Source organism: Didymosphaeria variabile, assembly GCF_027946475.1.
Source record: "Didymosphaeria variabile strain IMI 356815 chromosome Unknown scaffold_2, whole genome shotgun sequence".
NCBI lineage: Eukaryota > Fungi > Ascomycota > Dothideomycetes > Pleosporales > Didymosphaeriaceae > Didymosphaeria > Didymosphaeria variabile.
The window spans coordinates 651,853-673,928 of record NW_026611621.1 but is presented as its reverse complement, the minus strand read 5'-3'; the positions used below and the strand labels follow the sequence as shown (position 1 = coordinate 673,928).

At 49.9% G+C, this 22,076-nt stretch overlaps 8 protein-coding genes across 8 annotated transcripts; 2 read left to right on the top strand and 6 right to left on the bottom strand.

Annotated features, from left to right (window-relative positions):
• Positions 1-158: 158 nt before the first annotated feature.
• N0V89_001909 (uncharacterized protein) lies at positions 159-959 on the bottom strand (the record flags this gene model as incomplete). Its single annotated transcript, XM_056210720.1, has 2 exons — positions 159-872; positions 942-959. The coding sequence occupies 2 exons, from the start codon at positions 957-959 to the stop codon at positions 159-161; spliced, it is 732 nt and encodes a 243-aa protein (XP_056074193.1).
• A 1,386-nt stretch (positions 960-2,345) lies between these two features.
• On the top strand, positions 2,346-4,792 carry N0V89_001908 (uncharacterized protein; the record flags this gene model as incomplete). The annotated part of the gene is made up of 5 exons (XM_056210719.1): positions 2,346-2,400; positions 2,483-2,549; positions 2,599-3,030; positions 3,081-3,234; positions 3,704-4,792. The coding sequence occupies 5 exons, from the start codon at positions 2,346-2,348 to the stop codon at positions 4,790-4,792; spliced, it is 1,797 nt and encodes a 598-aa protein (XP_056074192.1).
• Positions 4,793-4,995: 203 nt separating this feature from the next.
• Positions 4,996-5,967, bottom strand: N0V89_001907 (uncharacterized protein; the record flags this gene model as incomplete). Its single annotated transcript, XM_056210718.1, has 3 exons — positions 4,996-5,415; positions 5,476-5,789; positions 5,883-5,967. 3 exons carry the CDS (start codon positions 5,965-5,967, stop codon positions 4,996-4,998), a joined length of 819 nt encoding a protein of 272 aa, XP_056074191.1.
• Positions 5,968-6,420: 453 nt separating this feature from the next.
• On the top strand, positions 6,421-7,574 carry N0V89_001906 (uncharacterized protein; the record flags this gene model as incomplete). Its single annotated transcript, XM_056210717.1, has 3 exons — positions 6,421-6,641; positions 6,703-7,075; positions 7,131-7,574. 3 exons carry the CDS (start codon positions 6,421-6,423, stop codon positions 7,572-7,574), a joined length of 1,038 nt encoding a protein of 345 aa, XP_056074190.1.
• Positions 7,575-8,286: 712 nt separating this feature from the next.
• On the bottom strand, positions 8,287-9,939 carry N0V89_001905 (uncharacterized protein; the record flags this gene model as incomplete). Its single annotated transcript, XM_056210716.1, has 4 exons — positions 8,287-8,507; positions 8,564-8,659; positions 8,727-9,688; positions 9,782-9,939. 4 exons carry the CDS (start codon positions 9,937-9,939, stop codon positions 8,287-8,289), a joined length of 1,437 nt encoding a protein of 478 aa, XP_056074189.1.
• A 1,696-nt stretch (positions 9,940-11,635) lies between these two features.
• On the bottom strand, positions 11,636-16,426 carry N0V89_001904 (uncharacterized protein; the record flags this gene model as incomplete). The annotated part of the gene is made up of 7 exons (XM_056210715.1): positions 11,636-11,812; positions 11,876-12,046; positions 12,103-12,646; positions 12,953-12,984; positions 13,033-14,671; positions 14,734-16,285; positions 16,351-16,426. The coding sequence occupies 7 exons, from the start codon at positions 16,424-16,426 to the stop codon at positions 11,636-11,638; spliced, it is 4,191 nt and encodes a 1,396-aa protein (XP_056074188.1).
• A 1,192-nt stretch (positions 16,427-17,618) lies between these two features.
• N0V89_001903 (uncharacterized protein) lies at positions 17,619-18,601 on the bottom strand (the record flags this gene model as incomplete). The annotated part of the gene is made up of 3 exons (XM_056210714.1): positions 17,619-18,086; positions 18,192-18,199; positions 18,598-18,601. The coding sequence occupies 3 exons, from the start codon at positions 18,599-18,601 to the stop codon at positions 17,619-17,621; spliced, it is 480 nt and encodes a 159-aa protein (XP_056074187.1).
• A 616-nt stretch (positions 18,602-19,217) lies between these two features.
• Positions 19,218-20,743, bottom strand: N0V89_001902 (uncharacterized protein; the record flags this gene model as incomplete). Its single annotated transcript, XM_056210713.1, has 3 exons — positions 19,218-20,112; positions 20,162-20,434; positions 20,481-20,743. The coding sequence occupies 3 exons, from the start codon at positions 20,741-20,743 to the stop codon at positions 19,218-19,220; spliced, it is 1,431 nt and encodes a 476-aa protein (XP_056074186.1).
• Between the last annotated feature and the right edge of the window lie 1,333 nt (positions 20,744-22,076).

Here is a 22,076-nt window from a genome sequence, read left to right as displayed (position 1 = left end):
TGTAGTTGTCATTGCTAATCGGCATATTGTATTGGCAAAAGTGGTCAATCTATTATGTTGCTCCAGAAAGCCATGAATGCCTCCGTTCGAGGGTTTGTGAAGCAGCACGAGAATATGTGAAGCATGATGAAGCTGCATTGATACGTCTGTCGTCGTAGTCAGCTTTGCTGGTCCTTGTGGTATGTCTTGGTATCAAGCATACTAAATGCTGGGGGATGAATCCACAGAGGTTCCATGGTTCCAGACAGAGCAGTCGTATTTATTTGAGGAAGAGGCTCGAACTCTTGTGGAAGACTACTCTTCCAGTCGTACAACATGCCAAAAATAGTATCTGCTCTCTTAGCCCGCATCGTTAGGTCGAGTTCGCCACTGGCAACCTCTTCATCAGAGCAGTAGTCCACAGCCCTTGCAAAAAGCCATATGACCCGGGCAGCTAGCTCGTAGGATGTTAGAGCTGCGAGCGCCTTCGTAGGTGTCCAAAAACTGAGGGTTTTACGTCGCTCCCGGAATGCGGCCCAGATGTCTTGCCGAAGCCAGGCCCACCAGACAGCTGATTTCAGCCCACCAGTCTCCCCTTGTATGAGCTGGCTTCTTTGAATCCAAAACACACCTTTCAGATGGCGCTCCCAACCGCTGCCGCTACCTGAATCGTCGAGCATCTCGTACATGGAGACGATGAGAGCAGTTGCTAGAAGCTCCAAGCTGATGGTGTATGCTTCTGCACACATAGCCTTTTGCAAATAGTGTAGAGTCTCATAGTAGTACTGTAAGCCAACGTTGCGGTCGCGCTCAGCTGGGCTAGCGTCGGGACTGATAGACAGTTGCCGGGACGATAGAGCGAGGATCGCAGTCATTAAACCCGCATCGTGCATCTATGTGTTGTTAGTACTTGGACTGTAGATGCCAAAGGAATACACGCAGGAGGTGTAATGCGCACTTACAGCCAGATGTGGTACCATGATGGAGAAGTGTTTTTGAGTATCATAGATATCAATCTAGAAAATCCAGGAATCCGTAAGCAGGACGTGCGTACATGGTGTTTCATGGAAATTTTCGCATACCCATGAGCTGATGCTTGTCACAAAGTTGTGAAACAGAGACCGTTCGAAGTCTGATAGCTCTTTCGGTAAAGACCCGCGCCAAGTATCATGCGAGGCTGTCCCAGAGGACGTTGTATTAGACAAGCAATGTGCAAAATCGGTCGGAATGGCGTATCTCTGTTGAAACGTCTGCCACGATAAGCCTTTCACGAGTTGGGGAGAATCTATATTTTGGGTAGTTTCTAGTTCCAGAGGTGTCGCTTGGTCAATTAGAGGACTGAGGTACTGATTCGGGGCGATAACATCACCAGCCAGAAGACCAAACCACCTGTAGAAGGCTGCATCTGGTGGCGTAGGTGCTGGACGGTAGTTACGGTTAGGATCGTCTGAAATGCAACTTTCGACGGTAGCTGTCGGGGCAATGGCAGGACGCGTCGTGACTTCGGCCGTTTGATCAGAATTATCGGCTATAGGGGACTCTGGCATCTGCAGCGTGCCGGGCTCATTTGGGCTGAGTACATCGCCACTATGAGAAGCACACGACAGTGATTGGCGCGCGCGTGTAGGATAGAGGCAGGCTCGCTTGCTCTTCATACATTGTCCACACTCCGGGAAAGCTTCGTCACATCTCAAGTGTCTTTGCTTGCACGTTGTGCTGTAAGAGCAAAAATGCACTTGTCAGCCGAAAATGTCTAGCCATGTTCTGGAGCATTTAGTGGCTTACCATCCAGTCGTCTTGCGTAAACCTTGCCCACGGGATTTTCGCTTTTGCCGCCGCGCTTCGTTCAAAGCTGCCTTCTTAGACCTTGCTCTGTCCATGTAAACGCCGAGCCGAGTCGGAACGTGGGGATATGGCGACGTGCATGCAGACGACGAATGTCAAGAGATGAAGCCACCGAGCCGAGGATATTGTGGGGTTCTCTTGGGGCTGATCTTAACCCTTGATTGCGTGCGCTACTTGTAGTGTGCCCCCGACGCGAGGGCTTCCGGCTCCACTCGCGGGGTACGTACTAGACATATAGGGTGATCTAGCCGTGCCGCATCCGGGGAGTCGGCGATACTGTCGCCAGTTTCGAGCATGCTTGTTTGACACAGCTAGATTTACCCTTCTTTCAGATTCCAAAGTCTTTTTACTATACCACCATGAGATACAAACCTACTTGTTGGGGCGTATGCGCGCTGCGCGGAACCTCCTTGTCCAACAGACATGCTCACACAAGTGCCTATCGTCCCACGCTTCCGGTATTTTCCCTCGCGGACAAAACTGCAGTCATCACAGGGGGTGCTCGAGGCTTGGGCTTAGCCATGAGCCGATCACTGGTCCTAAGCGGTGCGAACCTTGCCATTGTTGATATTCACAGTAAGTCATATTGTCCTGCCTACGACATCTGCTAGGGATGCTAAATATATCATGTGCTAACCATTGTCGCCCGCATTGGCAGACGAAGAGGCTGCCGAACGGGCTAAGGAGATCAGAGAAGAGTTCCGGCAACTGCACTCGGGACAACCGTAAGAAGATTCGGAAACCACCCAGTTTGTTCGTTAACGGATGCCGCAGTGTACCCAATATCACAGCGCATTATGCTGATGTGGGCAAAAAGTCAGAAGTCGACCAATCGATCCGAGAGGTGCTCGAGGAGCACGGAGAAATCACGAATCTAGTCACCTGCGCTGGGTATTGTCAGAACGTAAAGGCTGTTGATATGACATCTGAACAGATCAAAGCAATGCTTAGCGTTAATTTGGAAGGCACGTTTTATAGTGCTACCGCGGTCGCGAAGTACTTGATAGCAAACAAAAAGCCCGGAAACATGGTTTTTATCGGGAGTATCAGCGGAAGCATTGTTAATGTGCCCCAGCCACAGGCCATGTACAACTCGAGCAAAGCAGCTGTGCGACATCTGGCAGCTAGCCTAGCCGTCGAATGGGCCAGCAAAGACATACGAGTGAACACCTTGAGTCCCGGTTACATGATCACTGAAATAGCGATGTGTGACTCCGCACAAATCTATGGTAGATGCAACAGCTAACAATTCGCAGGAAAGCGCCAATCCTAGCAGAAAATCCGGGCTTGAAGGCTGAATGGGAGTCAAAGATTCCGCAAGGCCGAATGGGTCCACCAGAAGAATTGATGGGAACCGTAGCATTCCTAGCATCAGATGCTTCTAACTATATCACAGGACAAGAAATCAAGGTAGATGGAGGCTATACCGTGTGTTGAGGAATGCTTACTACGAACATGTACTTAATGAAAGGCCGTTCAGGCCGGCTCTCATGAGTGTCCTCTAATAGGAAAAGGTTGGCCTCAAAGAAAGGAAGCAACTTGCTTAGGAGCAGGCAATCCGCATATGTGCTCCTTCTGTGGTTACGATCATTTTCATGCTTGGCTGTCTCGAGGCCCTGTGACAGATATGCAGGTCCAGAAGATCTAGTATCCCGGCGCTATTATAGTGCGACTTCACATTGAACCAATGCCCATGTGGAGAACTGGTCAAAGCGTCTCTTGTACATGAACAACTTAAAAACGTAGCTTTGGCCCTTCAGCACCATCTTTATCCCATTGTGAAAAGGATAACACAATCCTGAAGTCCCCCTCGAGACCGTCAATGGCGTCATCCACCAGCGAGAATGTTGTCATCTATCCCTCACAATATACATCGTAGAAGTTCGAGTACTTCGCCGCCTCACCCTCTAACTCATTGATTGAGGGATCGGCTGGCTTTTTATTGTATGACAGTCACTTTTTGGACATCCTCAGAAGCAAACCGACTCTTCGCATAATTGCCGAGGATACAACGGGAACGTTCGCCCACGAGGCTGGAGTGTATATTCCGGCTACTGACGATATATTCATCACAAGCAACCATATGGTCAAGAACGGGAAGAAATATGTTCAAATCTCTAGAGTGTTCAGAACTAGCGAAACGACTGGCAACACTGATGACACCAAGGAGCCAGATTATCACGTTGAGATTGTGGAACCAGGGCCGGATATCCTTTTGGCAAATGGTGGAGTAAATTACAAAGATGGGGTGTTGTTCTGCGAGCAAGTGTCTCTCACCGAACCTGGTGGTCTGACTTACATGACCACGCACATCGACACTATGACCGGACAGTACCGTAGCACTAAACTCCTCTCGAATTACCATGGCCGCTGGTTCAACTCCGTAAACGACGTTGTGGTGCACAGAGATGGTGGCATATGGTTCACCGATCCGCCGTATGGGCACGAACAGGGCATACGCCCTGTGCCGCAATTACCTGCTCAGACGTATCGCTTCGACCCATTTACTGGAAATGTCAGGGCCGTAGAGGACAGCCTTCAGAAACCGAATGGCTTGTGCTTCTCGCCCGATCAGAAGATCTTGTACATCACGGATACCGCGGGCGTTCGAGGAGACACGACATGTCCGGGGGTCTACTCGCCTGCTAGACCAGCCTCGATTTATGCCTTCGACGTGATCGTTAGTAATGGTGGTCAATTCCTTACGAACAAGAGATTATTTGCGTTCGCAGATCGAGGCATTCCAGACGGAATCAAGTGCGACCTGGCTGGGAACGTCTACAGCGGATGCGGAGACGGTGTGCATGTGTGGGCCCCGGATGGTACCCTACTCGGAAAGATAGTGGTACCGGAAGGATGCGCAAATTTCTGTTTTGGGCGAAAGAGTGAGCTATATCTGCTCAATGAAAGGCGAATGTGGATGGCCCAGTTGTCGCCCACGGTGCAGGGCGACCTCCTAGGACTATGAACATTCAGTCCTGGTGATTGAAATAAATGAGATGACTCGTGCATTGCTCGAAATGAAATTCCACATTGCTGTCAAATCGTGAATGAGTGCATGTTCCTCTGCAGTATTAAATAACCGCTTCGAATTCTGAGAATTCCCTACATACTAAGTAGCTTCCACTCGGAACTATGAGTCTATTGAAGCTGAGATTTATCGAACCAGTTTTAGCAGATACCGATAACACCATTGACTGGAATATCAATGCTCGTCGTGTAGCTCGCCGCATCGCTTAACAGGTATACATATGCACCACCAAGTTCCTGTACCTCCGCTAGCCTCGGAATGCCCCGGTAATACTTGAGTTGTGTCTCCCAGTCTGCTTGCTTCTCCACCCAATATGTCATAGCCGTCTTGACTAGGCCGGGTGACACAGAGTTCACTCTGATTCCCTCGGTAGCCCATTCCATAGCTAGTGTGTGCGTCATGTTGCGGACACCACCTTTGGAAGCGCCGTAAGGTGCGGACGGAACCACCTTGTTCGGACGATAGCTGGCCATAGAGGCTGTGAAGACGATGCTTCCTTTTACGCCCTGTTTGATGAACGCTCGCGCAGCGACACGAGCAGTGTAAAAGGCCCCAAATAACTGTGTAATGGATCAATATTGATGCAGTATCTCGTAGACTGATGTGAGAAGGTCACTCACGTTCACGGCAAACAGCTGTTCAATTTCTTTCTTAGTGAAGTCGAGTGCGCTCTTGTGGTTCGTACGTCCGGCATTTACGACCATCCCATGCAGCGCACCAGCCTGCTCTAAGACATTGTCGACAGCTTTCTGAATGCTCTCTTCGTCTGTGACATCGGCCTTAAGTGCGAAGAGGCGGTCGGGGTAGACTTTGGCGATAGTCTTGAAGTCATCCCCCACCTCGTCTGCGTAGTCTATACTGAAGACCTTGGTAGCTCCATTGGCAAGACAGCATTCCGCAATACCAAGGCCGATTCCGCGATTTGCGCCGGTGACTACAAGTTCGTATCAGCCTCAAGTCCCCTTGATCATTGCATACACACGGCGACTGAGGCGCCCTGGCCTCTCAAAACTTGCGTAGGACGTACTGGCTATGACTTTGCCCTCGAGGTTTAGCTGCATTTGGACGGGAAGGTGTTCAGGAAGTGCGGATGAATTGTCGATGGAGCCCATGGTAAATTGATGGAATGGAGTACCTAGATATCTACCTAGGTATGGAAGCAAATGAACGCAAAAGTTTCTCCGTCTGAGCTGCAATCCGCTCTTTATCAGCTGCCCAGGTCTACCATATACAATTAAAGCGCACAGTAGGCCTTCTATCGAAGAGCCTACCCTACGTATTCGACGAAGACTCGAAACGGGTACGTCGATCCCCGCATTTAATGTAGTCCCCACAATTTTATGATGATGCTCCTGCTCGGATGAGATCAAGCCCTCGGCTCGAGGGCTAGCGGCTTAAGTCACGTGATGCATCCTTTGGAGTCTAGTCGAGGGCCTGCGGGATGAGAGGCAGCGGTTGCATTTAGAGTCATTATACTCGAACAACACAGGCCAACATCGATACTGATACTTCGCACCCAGAACTTTGGTGCCACCCCTGGGGAAATTGTGATTATGAGCGCTTACATGTCCTTCGCTTCGACACCGCGCGTGCTTCTACGTGGTGCTGCCCAGACCCGGCCCGTTCGAACGTTTCAGCGTAGCATCTCCAACAAAACATATACTTTGAACAACGGAACTAAGCTTCCTGCTATCGGATTCGGCACCTTTCAGGACAAGGAGCAACAAGAAAGTGCAGTATATAATGCACTCAACGCTGGCTTCAAGCACATTGATACGGCAAAGGTGTAAGTGCAGCATTGGAATTTCGTGCTCACACGATTCGCTGACAACGCAAATTTACGATAGTTACGACACCGAAGAATTCATTGGGAGAGCGATTCGTAAAGCTGGCGTGGCCCGCAAAGACCTGTTCCTTACCACCAAGCTCTGGTGTAACAGTTTTCACCCGGACGATGTGGAGCCCGCCCTCGATGAGGCGCTCAGCAAGCTCGACACACCATATATTGACCTGTTTCTCATGCACTACCCGTGCACGTTCAAGAGGGGTGATGAGCGCTTTCCCAAGGGCAGTGATGGGGTAATGCAAATGGGAGACACTACCTACGTCGATACATGGAAGGCTATGGAGCAACTAGTGAGAAAGGGAAAGGCGAAAGCTATCGGTGTGTCGAATTTCAGCAAGAGCGAAGTGCAAAATCTTCTGGACAATGGTTCTGTTGTAGGTTCCCGCTTTACTGCATTCTGTTCTGCTCACTGAACTCATTGCTTTCAAGGTTCCTGCCGTACATCAGATGGAACTCCATCCCTATCTTCAGCAAAAGGACTTCGTCTCATGGCAAAAGTCAAAAGGCATCCACATGATGCAATTCAGCCCTCTCGGCAACCAGAATAATTTCTATCGCGACATCTACTGGGCATCTGGCAAGGCCGATAGTATTCGACTTATAGATGAGCCCATATTGAAGGAGATTGGGAAGAAATACGGCAAGAGCCCCGCTCAAGTCGCGCTGGCCTGGGGACTTGCCAATGGCCGCTCCGTAATCTCCAAGAGCGTCATCGATTGGCAAATCAAACAGAACCTCGAAAGCGACTTTCCTCTAGACGCCGAGGATATGGATAAGATTGCTACGTTGGACAAGAAGCTCCGACTCAACGACCCGAGCTCTGCTTACAACTGGAAACTATATAGCGATCTTGAGGGTGCTTGGTCAACATAATTCACTCCTTCTACGCAAGCGATCTATCCCATACATAGACAATATCAAAGTGAATTACAGGCCTAAAAGTCTCCGATGGATATGAGTAATACACTGTATCTCCGAGAACACACTACAGTGTCCTATAACGTTGTCCCTCGTTCCTGCGATCCTTGAGCTCAATGTTAACGGTTTTCGACTCCTATGCAAAACTTTGATGGCTTTTCACCAGGGACGTTTACCAAAGCAAGATTAGGTTTTATGGACTACTGCACATGGGGAATATTGACCCAGCTTTCGCCAAACGCATAGGCAAGTTCTCCATTGTAGCTGGTTCCATCCAGTTTCCCCCCAAGAAACCGCGAATATGCATGAGTCAAAGACAATTTCATCTCTCGATGGCGTGTAATCTCATAGAAAAGGTTGATGTTTTATGCACATACGAGAACGTGGCATCGTACAAGAACATATGTGAAATGCCAAGCCATACAAAGGCATCGAAAGTTAAGAAACACAACACTGGGTTCTTGGTAATACGGTGATGAAGGGTTTTCAACCTTGATTGACTTAATTCCACATCTACAGTCTACTCTGATTGTTCATAACTAGACACCAGACTTGCGGCTTCCGTTACATCGGGCATTCCATCTCTATCAATCATCGAGCCCGTGGGCGCCATGGATTGGTCCCCCTAGACCACTTGCGCAGATATCAATTGACTTGTAGGCTATCATTAAACTTTGGAAACCTCGACGTGAGAATGAGAGCTGCCAGCTTTCGCCTCGATACCAGCCGGGTCTTTGCTATGCACGTTGACGATAGCTCTCATGGACTGCTCTTCCTTAAGCTCCGCGAATTTTTTCTCTGCAGACCACGTCCAGAGTTCATCGGCAGCAAAAAGGAGATCCATCTCCTCGAGGGTTCTCTGATTAGATTCGGGATAGAATGCCCATACTTAGGGCGTCCGTTAGCTTCTACCTGCAGCGGAATAAATTTGGAACAAAACTTACCGATTGGAATGCTGATCACGTTGACTATAGCAAATATGTAAAACATTTTCTCGTTGATCGAGTTGACGATGTATGGTAGGACGAGGGTCAAGGTGCCTGCCGTTCAGCATTAGTTACCAGATCGACGGTATAATGGCACGATCAAGTCTCACTCATCACTCACCATTTCCGATTGACCAACCAACAACTCCCCAAGCCATGCCCTTTGCTCGCACCTGGAGAGGAAAGATTTCTGCAGGATACAGCCATGGAACTGTAAGCCACGTTGCGCCAAAGACGAATGTGTAGATAAAGACCATAGAAGCTGCCCCTGCACCCCATTGATTAGCGCCGTCAATATTGCCGCTGGCTCTGGCATCAAGACCACCGCGGGAAAGCCCTCCACAAAGGAACATGGCGACTCCTTGGCCCACGGAGCCATAGAAGAGCGTCCAGCGACGGCCAATTCTATCAATAGTGACGACGCATATAATGGTGGAGAACATATAGAAGATATTGTTCAGACCAGCCACCCATTGCGTTTTGTCCACTCCAAATCCAGCGATAGAGAAGATGGTAGGCCCGTACATGGTGACTCCGGCAATACCAGTCCAACACTGGAGGATTTGCAGCCAGATAACCAGTTGAACGCGACGAGCGTTATGTAGCTTTCCGCATTTGCGGCCAAAGAACATGGAGAAGTACGAGGTCCCTTCCGCAGTCTTCTCGAGCTCCACAATCGCCTTTATGCCGTCGAGTTCAGCTTGGGCTATACCGCTATCAGAGCCTTCAGTGCCCCTGACTCGCTGGAGGATGTATAACGCCTCATCGTTCCTGCCAACCTTGCAAAGCCAGCGAGGAGATTCCGGGAATGCCCAGCAGAAGACGAGGAGCATGATCAAGGGAGCGATTTGGAAGGCAATTGGAAATCGCCATCGAAAGGCCGAATAACCATTGTCAATGAACCGGACGGCGTATGCAAGCCAGTAGGCTACAACAACACCAAAGATGTTCAGAGTGAATTCCATGGCGATGAAGGTTCCTCGAGATTTATGGTCGGAAAGTTCAGAAGCCCATGCGGGGACAATGCCGTTCAGTATACCGGTGCCAAGTCCATTTACAAACCGGGAACCGATCATCCAGTGGCTGTTCTGGGCAGAGCATTGTAAGGAAGCTCCGAAGATGCCTCAAATAGCACCTAGTCCAATGGAACTGATTCTGCCAAAACGGTCACCGAACCATCCGCCAAACATGCAGCCAACGAGTGTGCCAAGGTAAAAGACAGACATGATACCACCCTGCAGGAGGGAGTCTGTCACGACGATGCTGCCATCGGAGTTGACGCTGCCAAACTTCATGAGATTGACATAGTTGGGACTTTCGTTGACACCGCCCATCATGCCCTGATCATAACCTGGGCAGTATCAGTTTTGAATAAACCCAACAAATACGGATTGCAAACACCAACCGAAGAAAAATATGGACATCCCAGCCAAGCAATTGATGGCAACAAGAAGACTACGCTTTTGCAACTTTGCGTGCACCATCCAGGGATGGGTCTGATCCAAAGTGAGAAAACCCATGATGTTAGCGCCGTGTTGGCACCAGATTTTAAAGATAAATAGGGTAAATTTTGGATGTGTAAAGATGAAAAGAGATTAAAGAACTCAAGAGAGTGAAGGTGGGAGGAGGCGAAAAGCACATATACGTTTAATGCAGCGGAGTTACAGTAATGATCTCGCCGTATACAAGCGCGTGTATCTAACCTCGCATAGTATTAGCGTGATGGTGCTCCCTGATGCGGGGCCCCACGGGTAACGGTATTAGATAGCTGCATATGTGGGTCTGATCCAGGAGGCCCTTGTTCGAGCTGGCTAGAGTGGCGAGAATTGACCCTCGAGCCGAACAAGGCGCCCAGACCTCGGAACCAGGGCTGCTATGAGCTATTGTCGGTCACTCCCTCGAGACGGGATGCCATCTGGTTCGGATCAAGGGTCACAGCATCCACGATGAACGATATCACAGGCGAGCGACTAGCGGTAAAGGTCAGAGAGACTTTCTGTAGCTGCGATTTTGCCATGTCTAGACGAATTATGCTAATCCGAGACGATTCATATGAATTGCAATGCTGAACGAGAGTATCCCTAAATTGCACAACTCTTTGTTAATTTTTACTCCATTCTTGCCTTTATTGTTTGTTCCACTATCTATCAACGACATCCTTTTTGTTTCGTGCGAAGCAGAAGTGGTCTTCTTCTACATATCCCTTAATTTTCTATCGGCATGCCTCTCTTCTAGCCCCTCTTAACACCCCTGTGCTGCAACAATTCTCTTTAAGCAGCAAGATTGCTCTGGTCATTAGAGAATCACCCGTCATCGGCCGTCAGATTGTGCAGGGATTCGCCGATGCTGGGGCTGATGTTGCACCCTCGCTGCCGTAATCAAGATGTCATCTCTACATACAAGCTCCAGACTCTCAAATACAATAAGTCTAATGTTACGTCTCAATTTTGGTAAACACCCAGATGCAGCATTTTCGCGGAATGGCGAGCAAGTCCATAGGGACAATAGGAAAGCAGGTTGTGCCGGTGCGACTAAAGGCTTACTATTCACCAAGGTCAAACCCACCAAATTTCCATCGCTTCAGCATTTGTTCTGATGATTGATCAACACCACGGTCATTCGTTCACTACGGCGCCTTGCTGGCTGGAGTTTCCACTCCTTTTCTTTCGCCTCCTACTACGTTTAGGACCATTCGGAACCACATCTAAACATCCTTCACTCCGGCCAAGAGCTCTCTAATGAAGAAGGCTATAACAACCGTGGCTAACAGCATTACGAAGATGCTCCCAACAAACCATGCTCTACCCATATCTTGGAAGACTACCTGCTGATCGTCAGGAATGGCGAATATCGCCTGCAGAATTAGCGAGTGAGGCGAATTGGCAGAGAGGTGATACTCATAGCCATCAGAGCCATGGGCAAGTATAGAATGGTCAGGTACGTCAATCTCTCAATGGTTTTGTTTTGGTCCAGGGAGGCGCGACTATCCGTCAGGTTAAGGATGGCCTCAAACTATGTAAGAAGTTAGGACTATGCGGGGCATGAAAAAAGCTTCGTGAGGGTTACCGCGTCTTTGTAGCGGCTATTTAACTCAATGTCTTGTGCGAGCTTTGAGGCCACTGCGGTCAACTGTGTCAAGCTGTTTTCGAAGGTATCCTGAGATTCCTGGCACAATCTTTCGAGCGGCTCGCTTCGTGATCGGCATCCCTAGCATGGTCAGCAGGAATATTTCAATGCTGAAGGGGTTTCCAGGATTAAACAGCGATTTACCTCTTTAACCTCGCCGGTGAGTTTGTCTCTAGCCTCGACAATGCTGTCAAGGGATAGTTTCAAGCTATACTGGAGCTTGTACAGAGACTCTAGACTCCATAGTCCGAGTTGGAATTGACGAACGGCCTCCTTATCTTCCGGCCATGTTTCAACCTCCTCGCTAAAGCACTTCTGATGAGATTTAGCTGGCACCCGCCATGGGCCAACTGCAATTGCGGAAAACTCACTTCAAGATTCAAAATGGAGCTGACAACGTTGACTGCCTTTTCGTATTGTTGCGCAATTTCTCCGTTGATCTTCCCCAGAACCAGGAGGAAGACCAGACACCTTGCTGTCTGAGGTTGGTGGATGAAGATCCGGTACAGATTCCTCGCCTCTTCGCTGATTTCTCGCAACTTTGGCTGATCAATCAACTGAGATATGATGGTGCATTTACTGAAATCGCCGAAGCTATTTGTTGCAAGGACAAAGGATGATACTTGGAGCTCGAAACAGGCTATGCGCAGTTCGTGACGGTGTTTGGCCTTCGGGTCGTCTCCGATTGTGTCTACCAATTTATCGAAATGGGCAAGAAGCGATATGGGTTCGTCATCCATGAACTCTTTCCGGTATTGATATGGGAGGGAAGGCCGGGTACCACCCGAGCTCTCCCTCTGCGCTTCTAAGTCGCGGCCCTTTCGGGTGATTCGAGGTGGGCACCAAGACCAGGTCTCATCCTTAGGCTCCTCTAGCACTTTCGTTGGGCGATTACTTCCTGTCTCTTTCGCTCTCCTACGTTTGCCACACCAGCTCGTTACCGTGATCATTGCAATCCACTGATTCTGGTTCTTGAAGGAGAACCTTGATAGTCCAAACAGATGGTTACTGAGACACACGGCAGATCGGGGGCATAGTACATAAACCAACATGTCTAACAGCTGGGGTTTGAAGGCAAATCTGGAGGTGTGATGCTGGCTAACGGGCACTGGCTGCGCTCTCCGCTCCGACTTGGTTTTCGTCCTTACGTTGGGGCTCGTCACAGCCCTTCATGGAGTTAGCGAAATAAGTGATACGAACGGGATACACAGAAAGACTTACAAGAATCGGTGTCGGACATCGAGGTCAACAAGCTGGTCCAAGCTATTAGCCAAGCTCATATCAAAGACAGATATGCTTACACTGTCTTGAAGCCTACGCACCAGCTCCTCCTGGCCACCCCTCCTAACTGCGATCTGGCCATTAATTCTGACTGTGGTAGCCCCAGGTGTGAGACCCGCATACTCAATGTTATCGCCGTTGCTAAGGATGTCTGCGAGGTAAATATAGCGTAAGTCCCCCATACTCTGGAGATGACCCTTATTGAAACCCTCGGCAGGTACCTCTTTCGGAAGTAATACGTATTCGCGAAGCGAATGGGGAAGTTTCACCCTGCCTATATAAGGATGTCGATACAAGTGAGGAGTGTCTTCGAGAGAGTGGATGAAAGTTTCTGGATGATATTCCCGAGGAGGCCTCCATGTTTGGGCCCATTCGATTGGAGGAGCAAGTCCAGCTTCAGGTGTGGTTCTTTCGAGCATCTTCGTTTGCTTGCTCATCAGTGTTTCTATGAACCACATCTCTTGCACAACCTTCTTCGTGCCGTCGTTGTAGCTCCGAGGGGATCCTGACGGCTTCATACCACTTAAAGGATCCTTGAAAACCTGTTTGTGGATGTCCAGTAGTGTTGAGCCAAGGACGGACGTAGCTTCAGAATGCGCCCACCCTTTGCGTGCTCGCAAATGCGACCTATCCCAGCATGGCACCAGCGTGGCTTCGGAGTTGATGAAGTGAAACAGCTTCCCTTTATACAACTCCACTTCTTCCTCTCTCTGGTCTTCGCTCCTCCAGTCACTAGATTTGGCCATGGGTTGATCATATTCCAGGTTGACGACCATTAAACGGCTGTGATGACAGAGAGCGTTCACTTCCCAAGGCCCGTCAATGGATCCGTCTCCTTCAGCAGGCAACCAGCCTGGATTGATTGTTCTAGTGAAGTCACGTTCCTTGACACGCTTCCTGGCAAACGAGGCGACGGTATGTGAGTTTCTGTCTAGCCCCTCCTCCAGGCCGAGTTCATACCCTAGAAAGGCTAGTCTATCAACAATCTCATCGTTGGCCGAATAAGGAGATCTAGACGAGTATTTGGCAGCTGAAGCCACTAACGCCGCATTCCTCAGTTGGTGCACCCTCCTGGGAAGTCTGTCTTGTCGGTTCCAAATTGGAGGCAGATATCCCAATCGGCAGAGTTCCAAGATCGAACCGTATTGATACCATTGGAGTAGTGGTATTTTGTCCTTGTTCACCATGCCGAAATTTTCGTCATTGTTCGGCAGGTGTGCAGCATGTTCGGCTTTCTCCCCTAAGCCCTGCATAAGTGATCGTTCCCAATGGAATGAAGGCTGTTCACTACATAAGGACGTTGGGGTCGAGGGTTTTTCGGATGAAAAATTCCGAATCGAGTACCAAAGCGTGATCATCATGTAGTAGTAGTTGGACATGTCCCCTGAGTTATCGACGTTTGTGAAAGGTGAAGAATTTGGTTCACGTAGTGCTAGGACCAAGAAGCGGACAACTCCTTCTATTCGATTCTGGATGCGCCGTTGTTGCTCCGCAGCAATATCTCTCATTGTTTCTTTATCAACTGGATCTAAATCAGACAGCGACGCGCTATGATTTCCGCTTCGTCCGTCATCGTTGGTACTCTTGCTAACTTGTAATGAATGCTGAATGACTCGGCCGAGGAAAAGATGGACTTTGATGAGGAACCGTATTTTCCAGCTGGGCTCTATAGTTAGACCAAATGCTTTTCCAAATATTACTTGAGCCTGAGTTGTACTTACAATAATGCTCTATAGTCGACAGTCGCTTTGATGAAAATATTACTGACAAGGGCATCGCAGCGTTCCGATTTCTGGGTGCTCGAATGATGAATAGGAAGGATGTCGACATGAATGATCTTTTCGAGGCACCTGCCGATCAAATGAACTTCGGCGAGCGGAGACAAGGAGTTCGACCGCAGGTAGTGCTTGAGAAAAATCGTGTCCCACATAGCGCCTGTCGCCGATTTCCGACTCAGCTTATCCTTGGGGTTGGCACCGACATAGTTGAAAATTTCCTCTGACGAGGGAGGGACTGCTGGCCATGGCTTCGGCGATGTGGAAGACTCGGACAGACAGAAGGACGCTACGAAAGTTGCATTCTTCTTCTTGATGGGCCCATTTCGGGTAGATAGTTTGCAAATTGCGTGGTAAGCGGTCATGCCACATGCCTCTACGCCATTATCACCGTCTGATTTTGAAGGTATCAACAGCAATTCTTCGTATTTTTCAACTTCTGCATTGGTGTTAAGTTGATAGACCCTGGCTTCCAGTTTGATTTCTTCATCTGTATACATAATCTTCTCACACGGTCCTAAACTCGTCGTTAATGGCGGTTCCGACTTGCACGGTTGCTTGGAAGGCTTGTCGGCATGACAATACAGTCCGCTTACAGCAGGGTTCGGGCCAAAATGTCGGAATTGAACAGGTCCTCCGACAGTGAGAACAATGTGAGCGTCGTCCGGAAATATATGACATGTGCTCGGGTCCGCAGCTGACCAGAAGTCTTGTTCAATGCGCACGACTTGGTAGAGTATGCCATCCTTGATGAACGAAAACATTACACAAGTTCCCGTCTCCTTCTCTGTCCCTGAGACCTCTCCTGCGACTCCATGTTTTCTGTTCTGCTTCGCTTTCTTCAATCTCTCCTTTACTTCATTTGCCATGATTTCTTCTTTACTTGCCAGTATTCGCTCGATCTCTTTTTCTGACATGCGCTCATTGCTCAGTTTCCTTTTCTCCTCATCATAAACCTTCTCTTGCATAAATACTCGGTCAACTTCATCTACAACCTCAAGTTCGTGCTGTATTATCTCTTCTGGTGATTTACGCTCGGCGTTCCACTCCTTCCTTTTCTGAACAAGCATCTTGTCCTTGATAACCTTCCATCGATCCTTGTCCATGTCATCCCTGGAGTCTTCGTTCAGAAGAAGTGCGTACTCGTTGAAAGGCCAGCGATAGTTGAAACTTCCCCGTTCCAGCATGTTACCAAGGCGGAAATGCGATCCTGCCTTATTCCCGAATAGAAGCGAAGGATGGTAGGGGGGCTGGTCCATCGAGACTTTGAGCCCGAAGGTAGATGGTCCCCCGGTCTCAAGTTGACCTCTTGCAATGGAAGCATGAAGCGAGGGCGAGAAGTCGCCATTTGCGAATATTAGACCATGTTGAGGAGAGAGCGACGATAGATTCAATAGCTCGCCACCGTAATTGCACCTTGCGGCGTATCCGCGAGATCCAAACTCGAAGGAGGTGGCCGAGAGATGAGAAAACTGAGAGTAGCTGATATATGCGATCCCTGGATTTTGTGTCAGCCCTAATTACAACTTGCTACACGACAAGGTGTATGGTCCAAGATCTTACCTCGACGATTTCGGCTGAGCCAGTTGAAGGACTTGGAGATATCCGAGCCAGTTCCCACGTTCGCGGCCTCCGCCATTATGAGGAATCGTTGTCCGACCGAACGTCGGGCTTCCAGGGTTGCATAGTCGGTAGCTATCCATTATCTATAGTCTCAGCCTGGAGCACGCAAAGGAGCACGCAAATGACGTGAATGGTCACCTCGTGCTTCAGCTCCGCACGCTCACCAGCGCCACCAATCATACATATTCGTGTCAGCACGCAGGGGTTCACTCGAAAAACATTTCACATTTCGCCGAGGACAGGGGATATCAACGAATGCGTCCTTGTTGGCGCGCAGGGTATGCTTATTGTCCCCATATCCGGCTCCGACAGCTCGTTTAGCGGGTCCTCAGCCTGGCCTCTCGTATCCTTAAAGTTGCTTCGTATGAGCTTGCAGGCTTAGCTAGATGTGGGATAAAGGATTAGAGAAGCATTTTGACAACAGAGCGGCATCCCAGCTCGCCGGGAAAGAAGTGGAGGCCAAACTTTCGGAGGGCGATGCTGTTATACCTAGGTATGCGGGAGGCTGAACATTTCAGGAGGCAACAAAAGCCGTCGTACTAGGAAAAAAGTTTACAATTCCGGAGTTTGGCCGAACAGAAGACGTTATTTCCAGCTGGGCTCTCTGCAGCAACCTTCCAGAAATGTTCACGGACCGTGGAAGGATGGGAACATTTTGCCGTTAATGGTCGGCGAAGTGCAGGGCACCCCCATCAATATCGGGATGATAGACATTGGGCGGAGCACAGTAGTAAGGATACCTGGGTAGCGGTAACTACCTCCAAAGCTTAGCACTGCAATGAAACGGCAGTTTTCGGATTGTCATGGAGCTGCAAAACATGGGGAGCTGAGAGGAACCTCCATCAGGTGCGGCTGAGCGGACGGAACGGACGGCCCTTAACAACGCCGGGCAGGCAAGCGACGTACCTGCCCAATAATCGCAGCATATCGATCCCGAATAGTAGTTTGGGATGCGCATCCTAGGTTCGTGATCTGGAACTTCTTTTCTGGCTCTACTGCCTATCTGCCCGTTCATGTCTGTCAAGTACAATCTCAACGAATTTTCCGTATTGTCGACACACTAAGTAGGCTGTACTTTGGCGGCGAAGTGCCCACCCTGCACGAAAACTAGCCTTGCAGTCTTAACCATTGCCACATGCTGCTAGTAAAGAAGGTTAGCATTAGGAATAATTTCGAGACAATAACTTACTTTCTCCGCACCTCTCCTACTATTGGCGTTTCGCCTCAACCTCCAACTCTATCTGCATAGCGGGAAACGCCAAATGAGGCACAGCAACAGCCGTCCACACAGGTCGATGACCCGGAATGCGCTTCTTCAAAGCCTCCACCGTGGGCTGCCACGTACTGCGGATGTCACAGTGGTACGAGCGCAGCAAATACACGTCCTCCCATCCTCGTAGGCCTGCCGCCTGCAAGACAACATCGACGTTTTTCATGGCCAGTTCGACCTGCTTAATAGGATCGTTTGCATCCAGGTCACCTGATTCGGGATCCCAGCCACCTTGGCCCGAGCACTTTACGATGCCGTTGTCGAGATCAACTGATTGGGAATAATGTCCTATTTCGCTGTGCTTTTCACCGGCGCCGGGAGGGTTGTTGTACGAGAGGGAGGACATGTCTCTTGGGAGGGAAATCGCCGCTGCGAGCTTGGTCAGATCGTAATACAGATATTGGGACTGTAGTTGTGAGTTGACTTACGAGGATATTCGTGTTTGGAATGTATCGTGTTGGGATAGTCGAGTCTCAAGGAGCAAAGAGAGCGAGGAGATTTCTGTACACACCGAGTGTGCTACCGCGAGGGACTGAGGGACGACTTATACAAGGTTGGCCACGTCACGTTTTTGAACGTCATCGCAGCCATAGAAAATAGCCACTAAAATTCGTAGTTAATGGCGGGGGAAAAGCTTACCTTTCGGCCCGATTAATGTGTGTATTTATCAGCGCGGCAGAGCGAAAGAGGTGGGTGTCTAATAAAGACGCGCACGAGGCAATGCACCGATCTCCAGCTTTTAAAGTATTTGGGACCAAGGCATAAGTAGTCTGTCACAAGAGGATCACGGGGTGTCGATGATATGTTTTATCACCAAAGTTTCCTTGCGTTCTTTATTCAAGTAAACTCAGGTTTACCGGATTCTATGGCAGAGCCAACGCAATGCCAATACTGGCTCCAGTAAATACATATGGTACCCATACTGTACGTGTTCATATTCTATGCCATACGAACACCAGCATAAATCGAATTGACCACTGATCTAAGCTGGACACGTACACTGGTGCTCTCGCATTACCGCGGGATGTATAGGTCGCATATGTACACCATCGGCACTACCATCGGCATCTTCACCACCGCATCGGCAATCAGCGGCTCCACATGTATACTATCGGCATTACTACCGGCATCTTCACCACCGCATCGGCAATCGACCTCCACATCCCGTCATCATGTGCGAAACATTTCTGCGCATAGTTTCATCCGAGTTGTGACCATTCTGGTGACGCGGCCGTGCAAGGTACACCAACAAACAAGGCTTGCACACGAACGAACACAGAATAGGCGGTGTGGCCTGCAGCCGTGACATCACGTCCAGGAGTTATGATTGCATATACAAAGCGGCTTCACATTGTGTGGCCGAAGCCCTGACTATGCGACAGAATCGCAGCCCGGGGTATCCAAAATAGCTTCTGCCCATCTATACAAAAAGGGCTCGCATACTTTGTGCAAGGGTGTGGCGGTACCATCGTCGAACAGCAGTACACATGTGAAACGAAACTGGACATCATGCGTGACCAGCAGGAAGTAGCACACACTATGGCTCGCTTCTCGCCGCTCCCGCTCTCACACTCTCCGCGCTAGACATCGACTGGAGACCCCGCTGCGACTCGGCCCTAGCCTTAACCGCCTTCATCGGTATCGGCGCCTCAAAATGCTGCACCTCGTTCGTAGTCGAAGTAGTAAAGTTGTTCTTCGCATACGGACGCTTATTTCTGGCTGTTCTACGGCTGGACAACGCGTCTAGAGTGTCCGCTAGAGCGCGCTTGCATTCAGGCCACGTCGTGGAGATGTATATCATGGAGTTCCAGAAGCCCTGGAGAGGTAGGACGAGGGCGGAAGCTAGGTTCAGTCCGAAGATGGAGTGCTCTTTGTCGATGAATTGCTGGAGACGGTTGACGGTTGAGGGGACCCAGACGATGAAGAGGGCGGCGAACATGAGGAAGGCGACTTTGAAGTAGGACCATGCGGCGGCGTTGCCTTCCAGGGCGGTGGTCCGGCGCTTGTGGGTGTTGCGCTGGGAGCTGGAGAAAGACTGGGAGTTTTTGACTTTGCGGTCGGGGACCTGGATGGTGGCGAAAGCGGTGGCGTTGTAGCCAGTGCGAGGGCTATCTTCGCGCCGGGTGGTGCCTTTCATGAGATCAAATGGGCCTGAAGATGGTGGTAGAGTAGAGACATCCGCTGGGACGGATAATTCCTTGGTGCTGGAGAATGAGGCGCGAGAGAGTGAGTCTTGGTCGATGGACACGTGTTTATAAGATGTTTCCACCTTCATCTCGGTCTCGACCTTGATATTTCGGAAGTCTGTTGTGGTGATTGTGTTGCCAAGATCTCCATCTGGTATCTTGGTGAAGGAGCGCAGCTCAGCACGCTTCTTGAATATTTGACGCCCTGTCGCAATGTAGATACACATAGTAGCGCCAATGACGACCCTATTTGTTGTCAGACACGATTTCTTGACAGAGTCTGTGATATGCTTACCAAATAGGAGCGTAGAAGAAGGCGATTCGCATCCATTCAAGATCTTTCCCAACCCAGCACCAGATCGTGGCAGGTCCGATGACCTTCTTCTTGTTTGGTCCATGATGGTTCATGATTAGGTATGCGATAGCGATGCTTCCGGGACTGCCGTAGCTAAAGAGGATGTACCACTTCTCGAGTCGAAGTAACTGTGCCGAATCATACCCGCGGAAGAAAACCAACATGACATTCAGCGCCATGCTGAAGACCCACAAGGTATCTGCCATCATGAACCTAATCAGAGTCAGCAGGTGCCTCAAGATGGAAATGGCAGACTGACCATTGGATCAAGATGCCCTGAAACTCGCACAGAGCTTCGTATGGTGCACTCTGATTTGGTAGAGCAGAGATTGATATCAAAGTGGCGATGTTGCTCAACATATTACCGAAGGACGCGTAGAAAACTAGCCGGTTGATAGGTTTCCGAAAGTAGTGCCATCGGAGAAAAGTCGATATGATGAACAGTGAGCCTAGTATGCTCAGAACCGACATGGTCCGCTCTGAGACCTGGATGGCCAGCATCTCTCTGGCGGTGAGCACCATGGTAAGACAAGGAGTGCCTTGACACTGTATATGGTCGGAGGTATTGCTGTATCGAAACTGCCGGAGCCCGCCAGCAAACCGTGATGCAACGAACTGGTGACAAGATCCCGCCGCGCTCTCTTCAGGTGACCGGAACCATGGACCAACGTGTGAGCTCCCAAGTGTGGCTACAATCTCCTTGCGGTTGAAAATATACTGGGTAGGCTTGCCGCGGGGTTATTCTTGATTTAGGCTGCCGCATGAATGAGCGCAGTACGCCGCAGCTGGTCGCGTCTCTCAAGGAAGTCGTGTCCGAGAGGTGCGAGAAAGAGTTCTCACCTCATGTACTTGCCGGATCTAATTGAAGCCAGACAGCTTCGAGATCGAGACAGGCGGCTGAGTGAAGGGTCGGCGGTAATTCCACACGCGCAGTCCAGGAATGTGGGCTTAAGGCACGCTTATGCCGCGTTTTCGTCCTCGAGGAGCGTTTGCACTATACCGTTTGGGGCAGCGCGTGAAGTACAGCGCAGGGAGTGCGTTTGACGTAAGGTGACACAATCAGCAAATGGAGCTGGTGGCGTTGACTTAGGTGCTACCTGGGCAACTGTGAGAGAGGTGAACAACGTTGTCTGCTACGTACACAGAGCAGCCCCGTTTAACAAATTACAAGACTACAAAGTTACAGAATGAGACAGTGCAGGAGTAGCACTGACCTTGCGACACTATAGTGTACATATACGTCGACTACATGCCTCGTCCCGTTCCTGTCCTTGAGCACGCATAACGGCACATGCTTAGCATAAGCCGGCGTCTGCAATCTACCAACATTTCCTACGCGCAGCCAGTGAGATTCTGTGTGCTTGAACAAAGAGAAGCGCGATGGCGTCGAGAGGCTTGCGCTGGGGTTAGGCTGAGGTATCATTATAGCGCAGGTGGGCGTATAATAGCAACAGCTGACCAGGATCTCCTAGAACCGTTCTCGGACAAAATCCTCTGTCATGCATGCCAGCCGCTCGAAAAACCGACATCCAGGACGATGTTGGCAGCTCACCGGCCTGGTGGCTCACAATGGGGACTTGCCATTGGCGACCCGACGCCCACCAGCGTGGACGCTCGCACCTATTCTTATCCGCCTAAGACACATCAACTCAACTCCACATTCCATTGTTACCTCGACCATCACTTCGAGGTCGTGCTACCGATCGTGCTTGAAACGCATCATCGAAGCACAATGCGCTCTTTCTTGTGCGAGGTGTTCGCATCCGCCATAACCGTGCCACCTCGACGCTTTGTTCGAAGGAGCTGCTTCGGTAAGCCTTACTGCATCGTGCCACGAAACCTTCCCGCATGCATA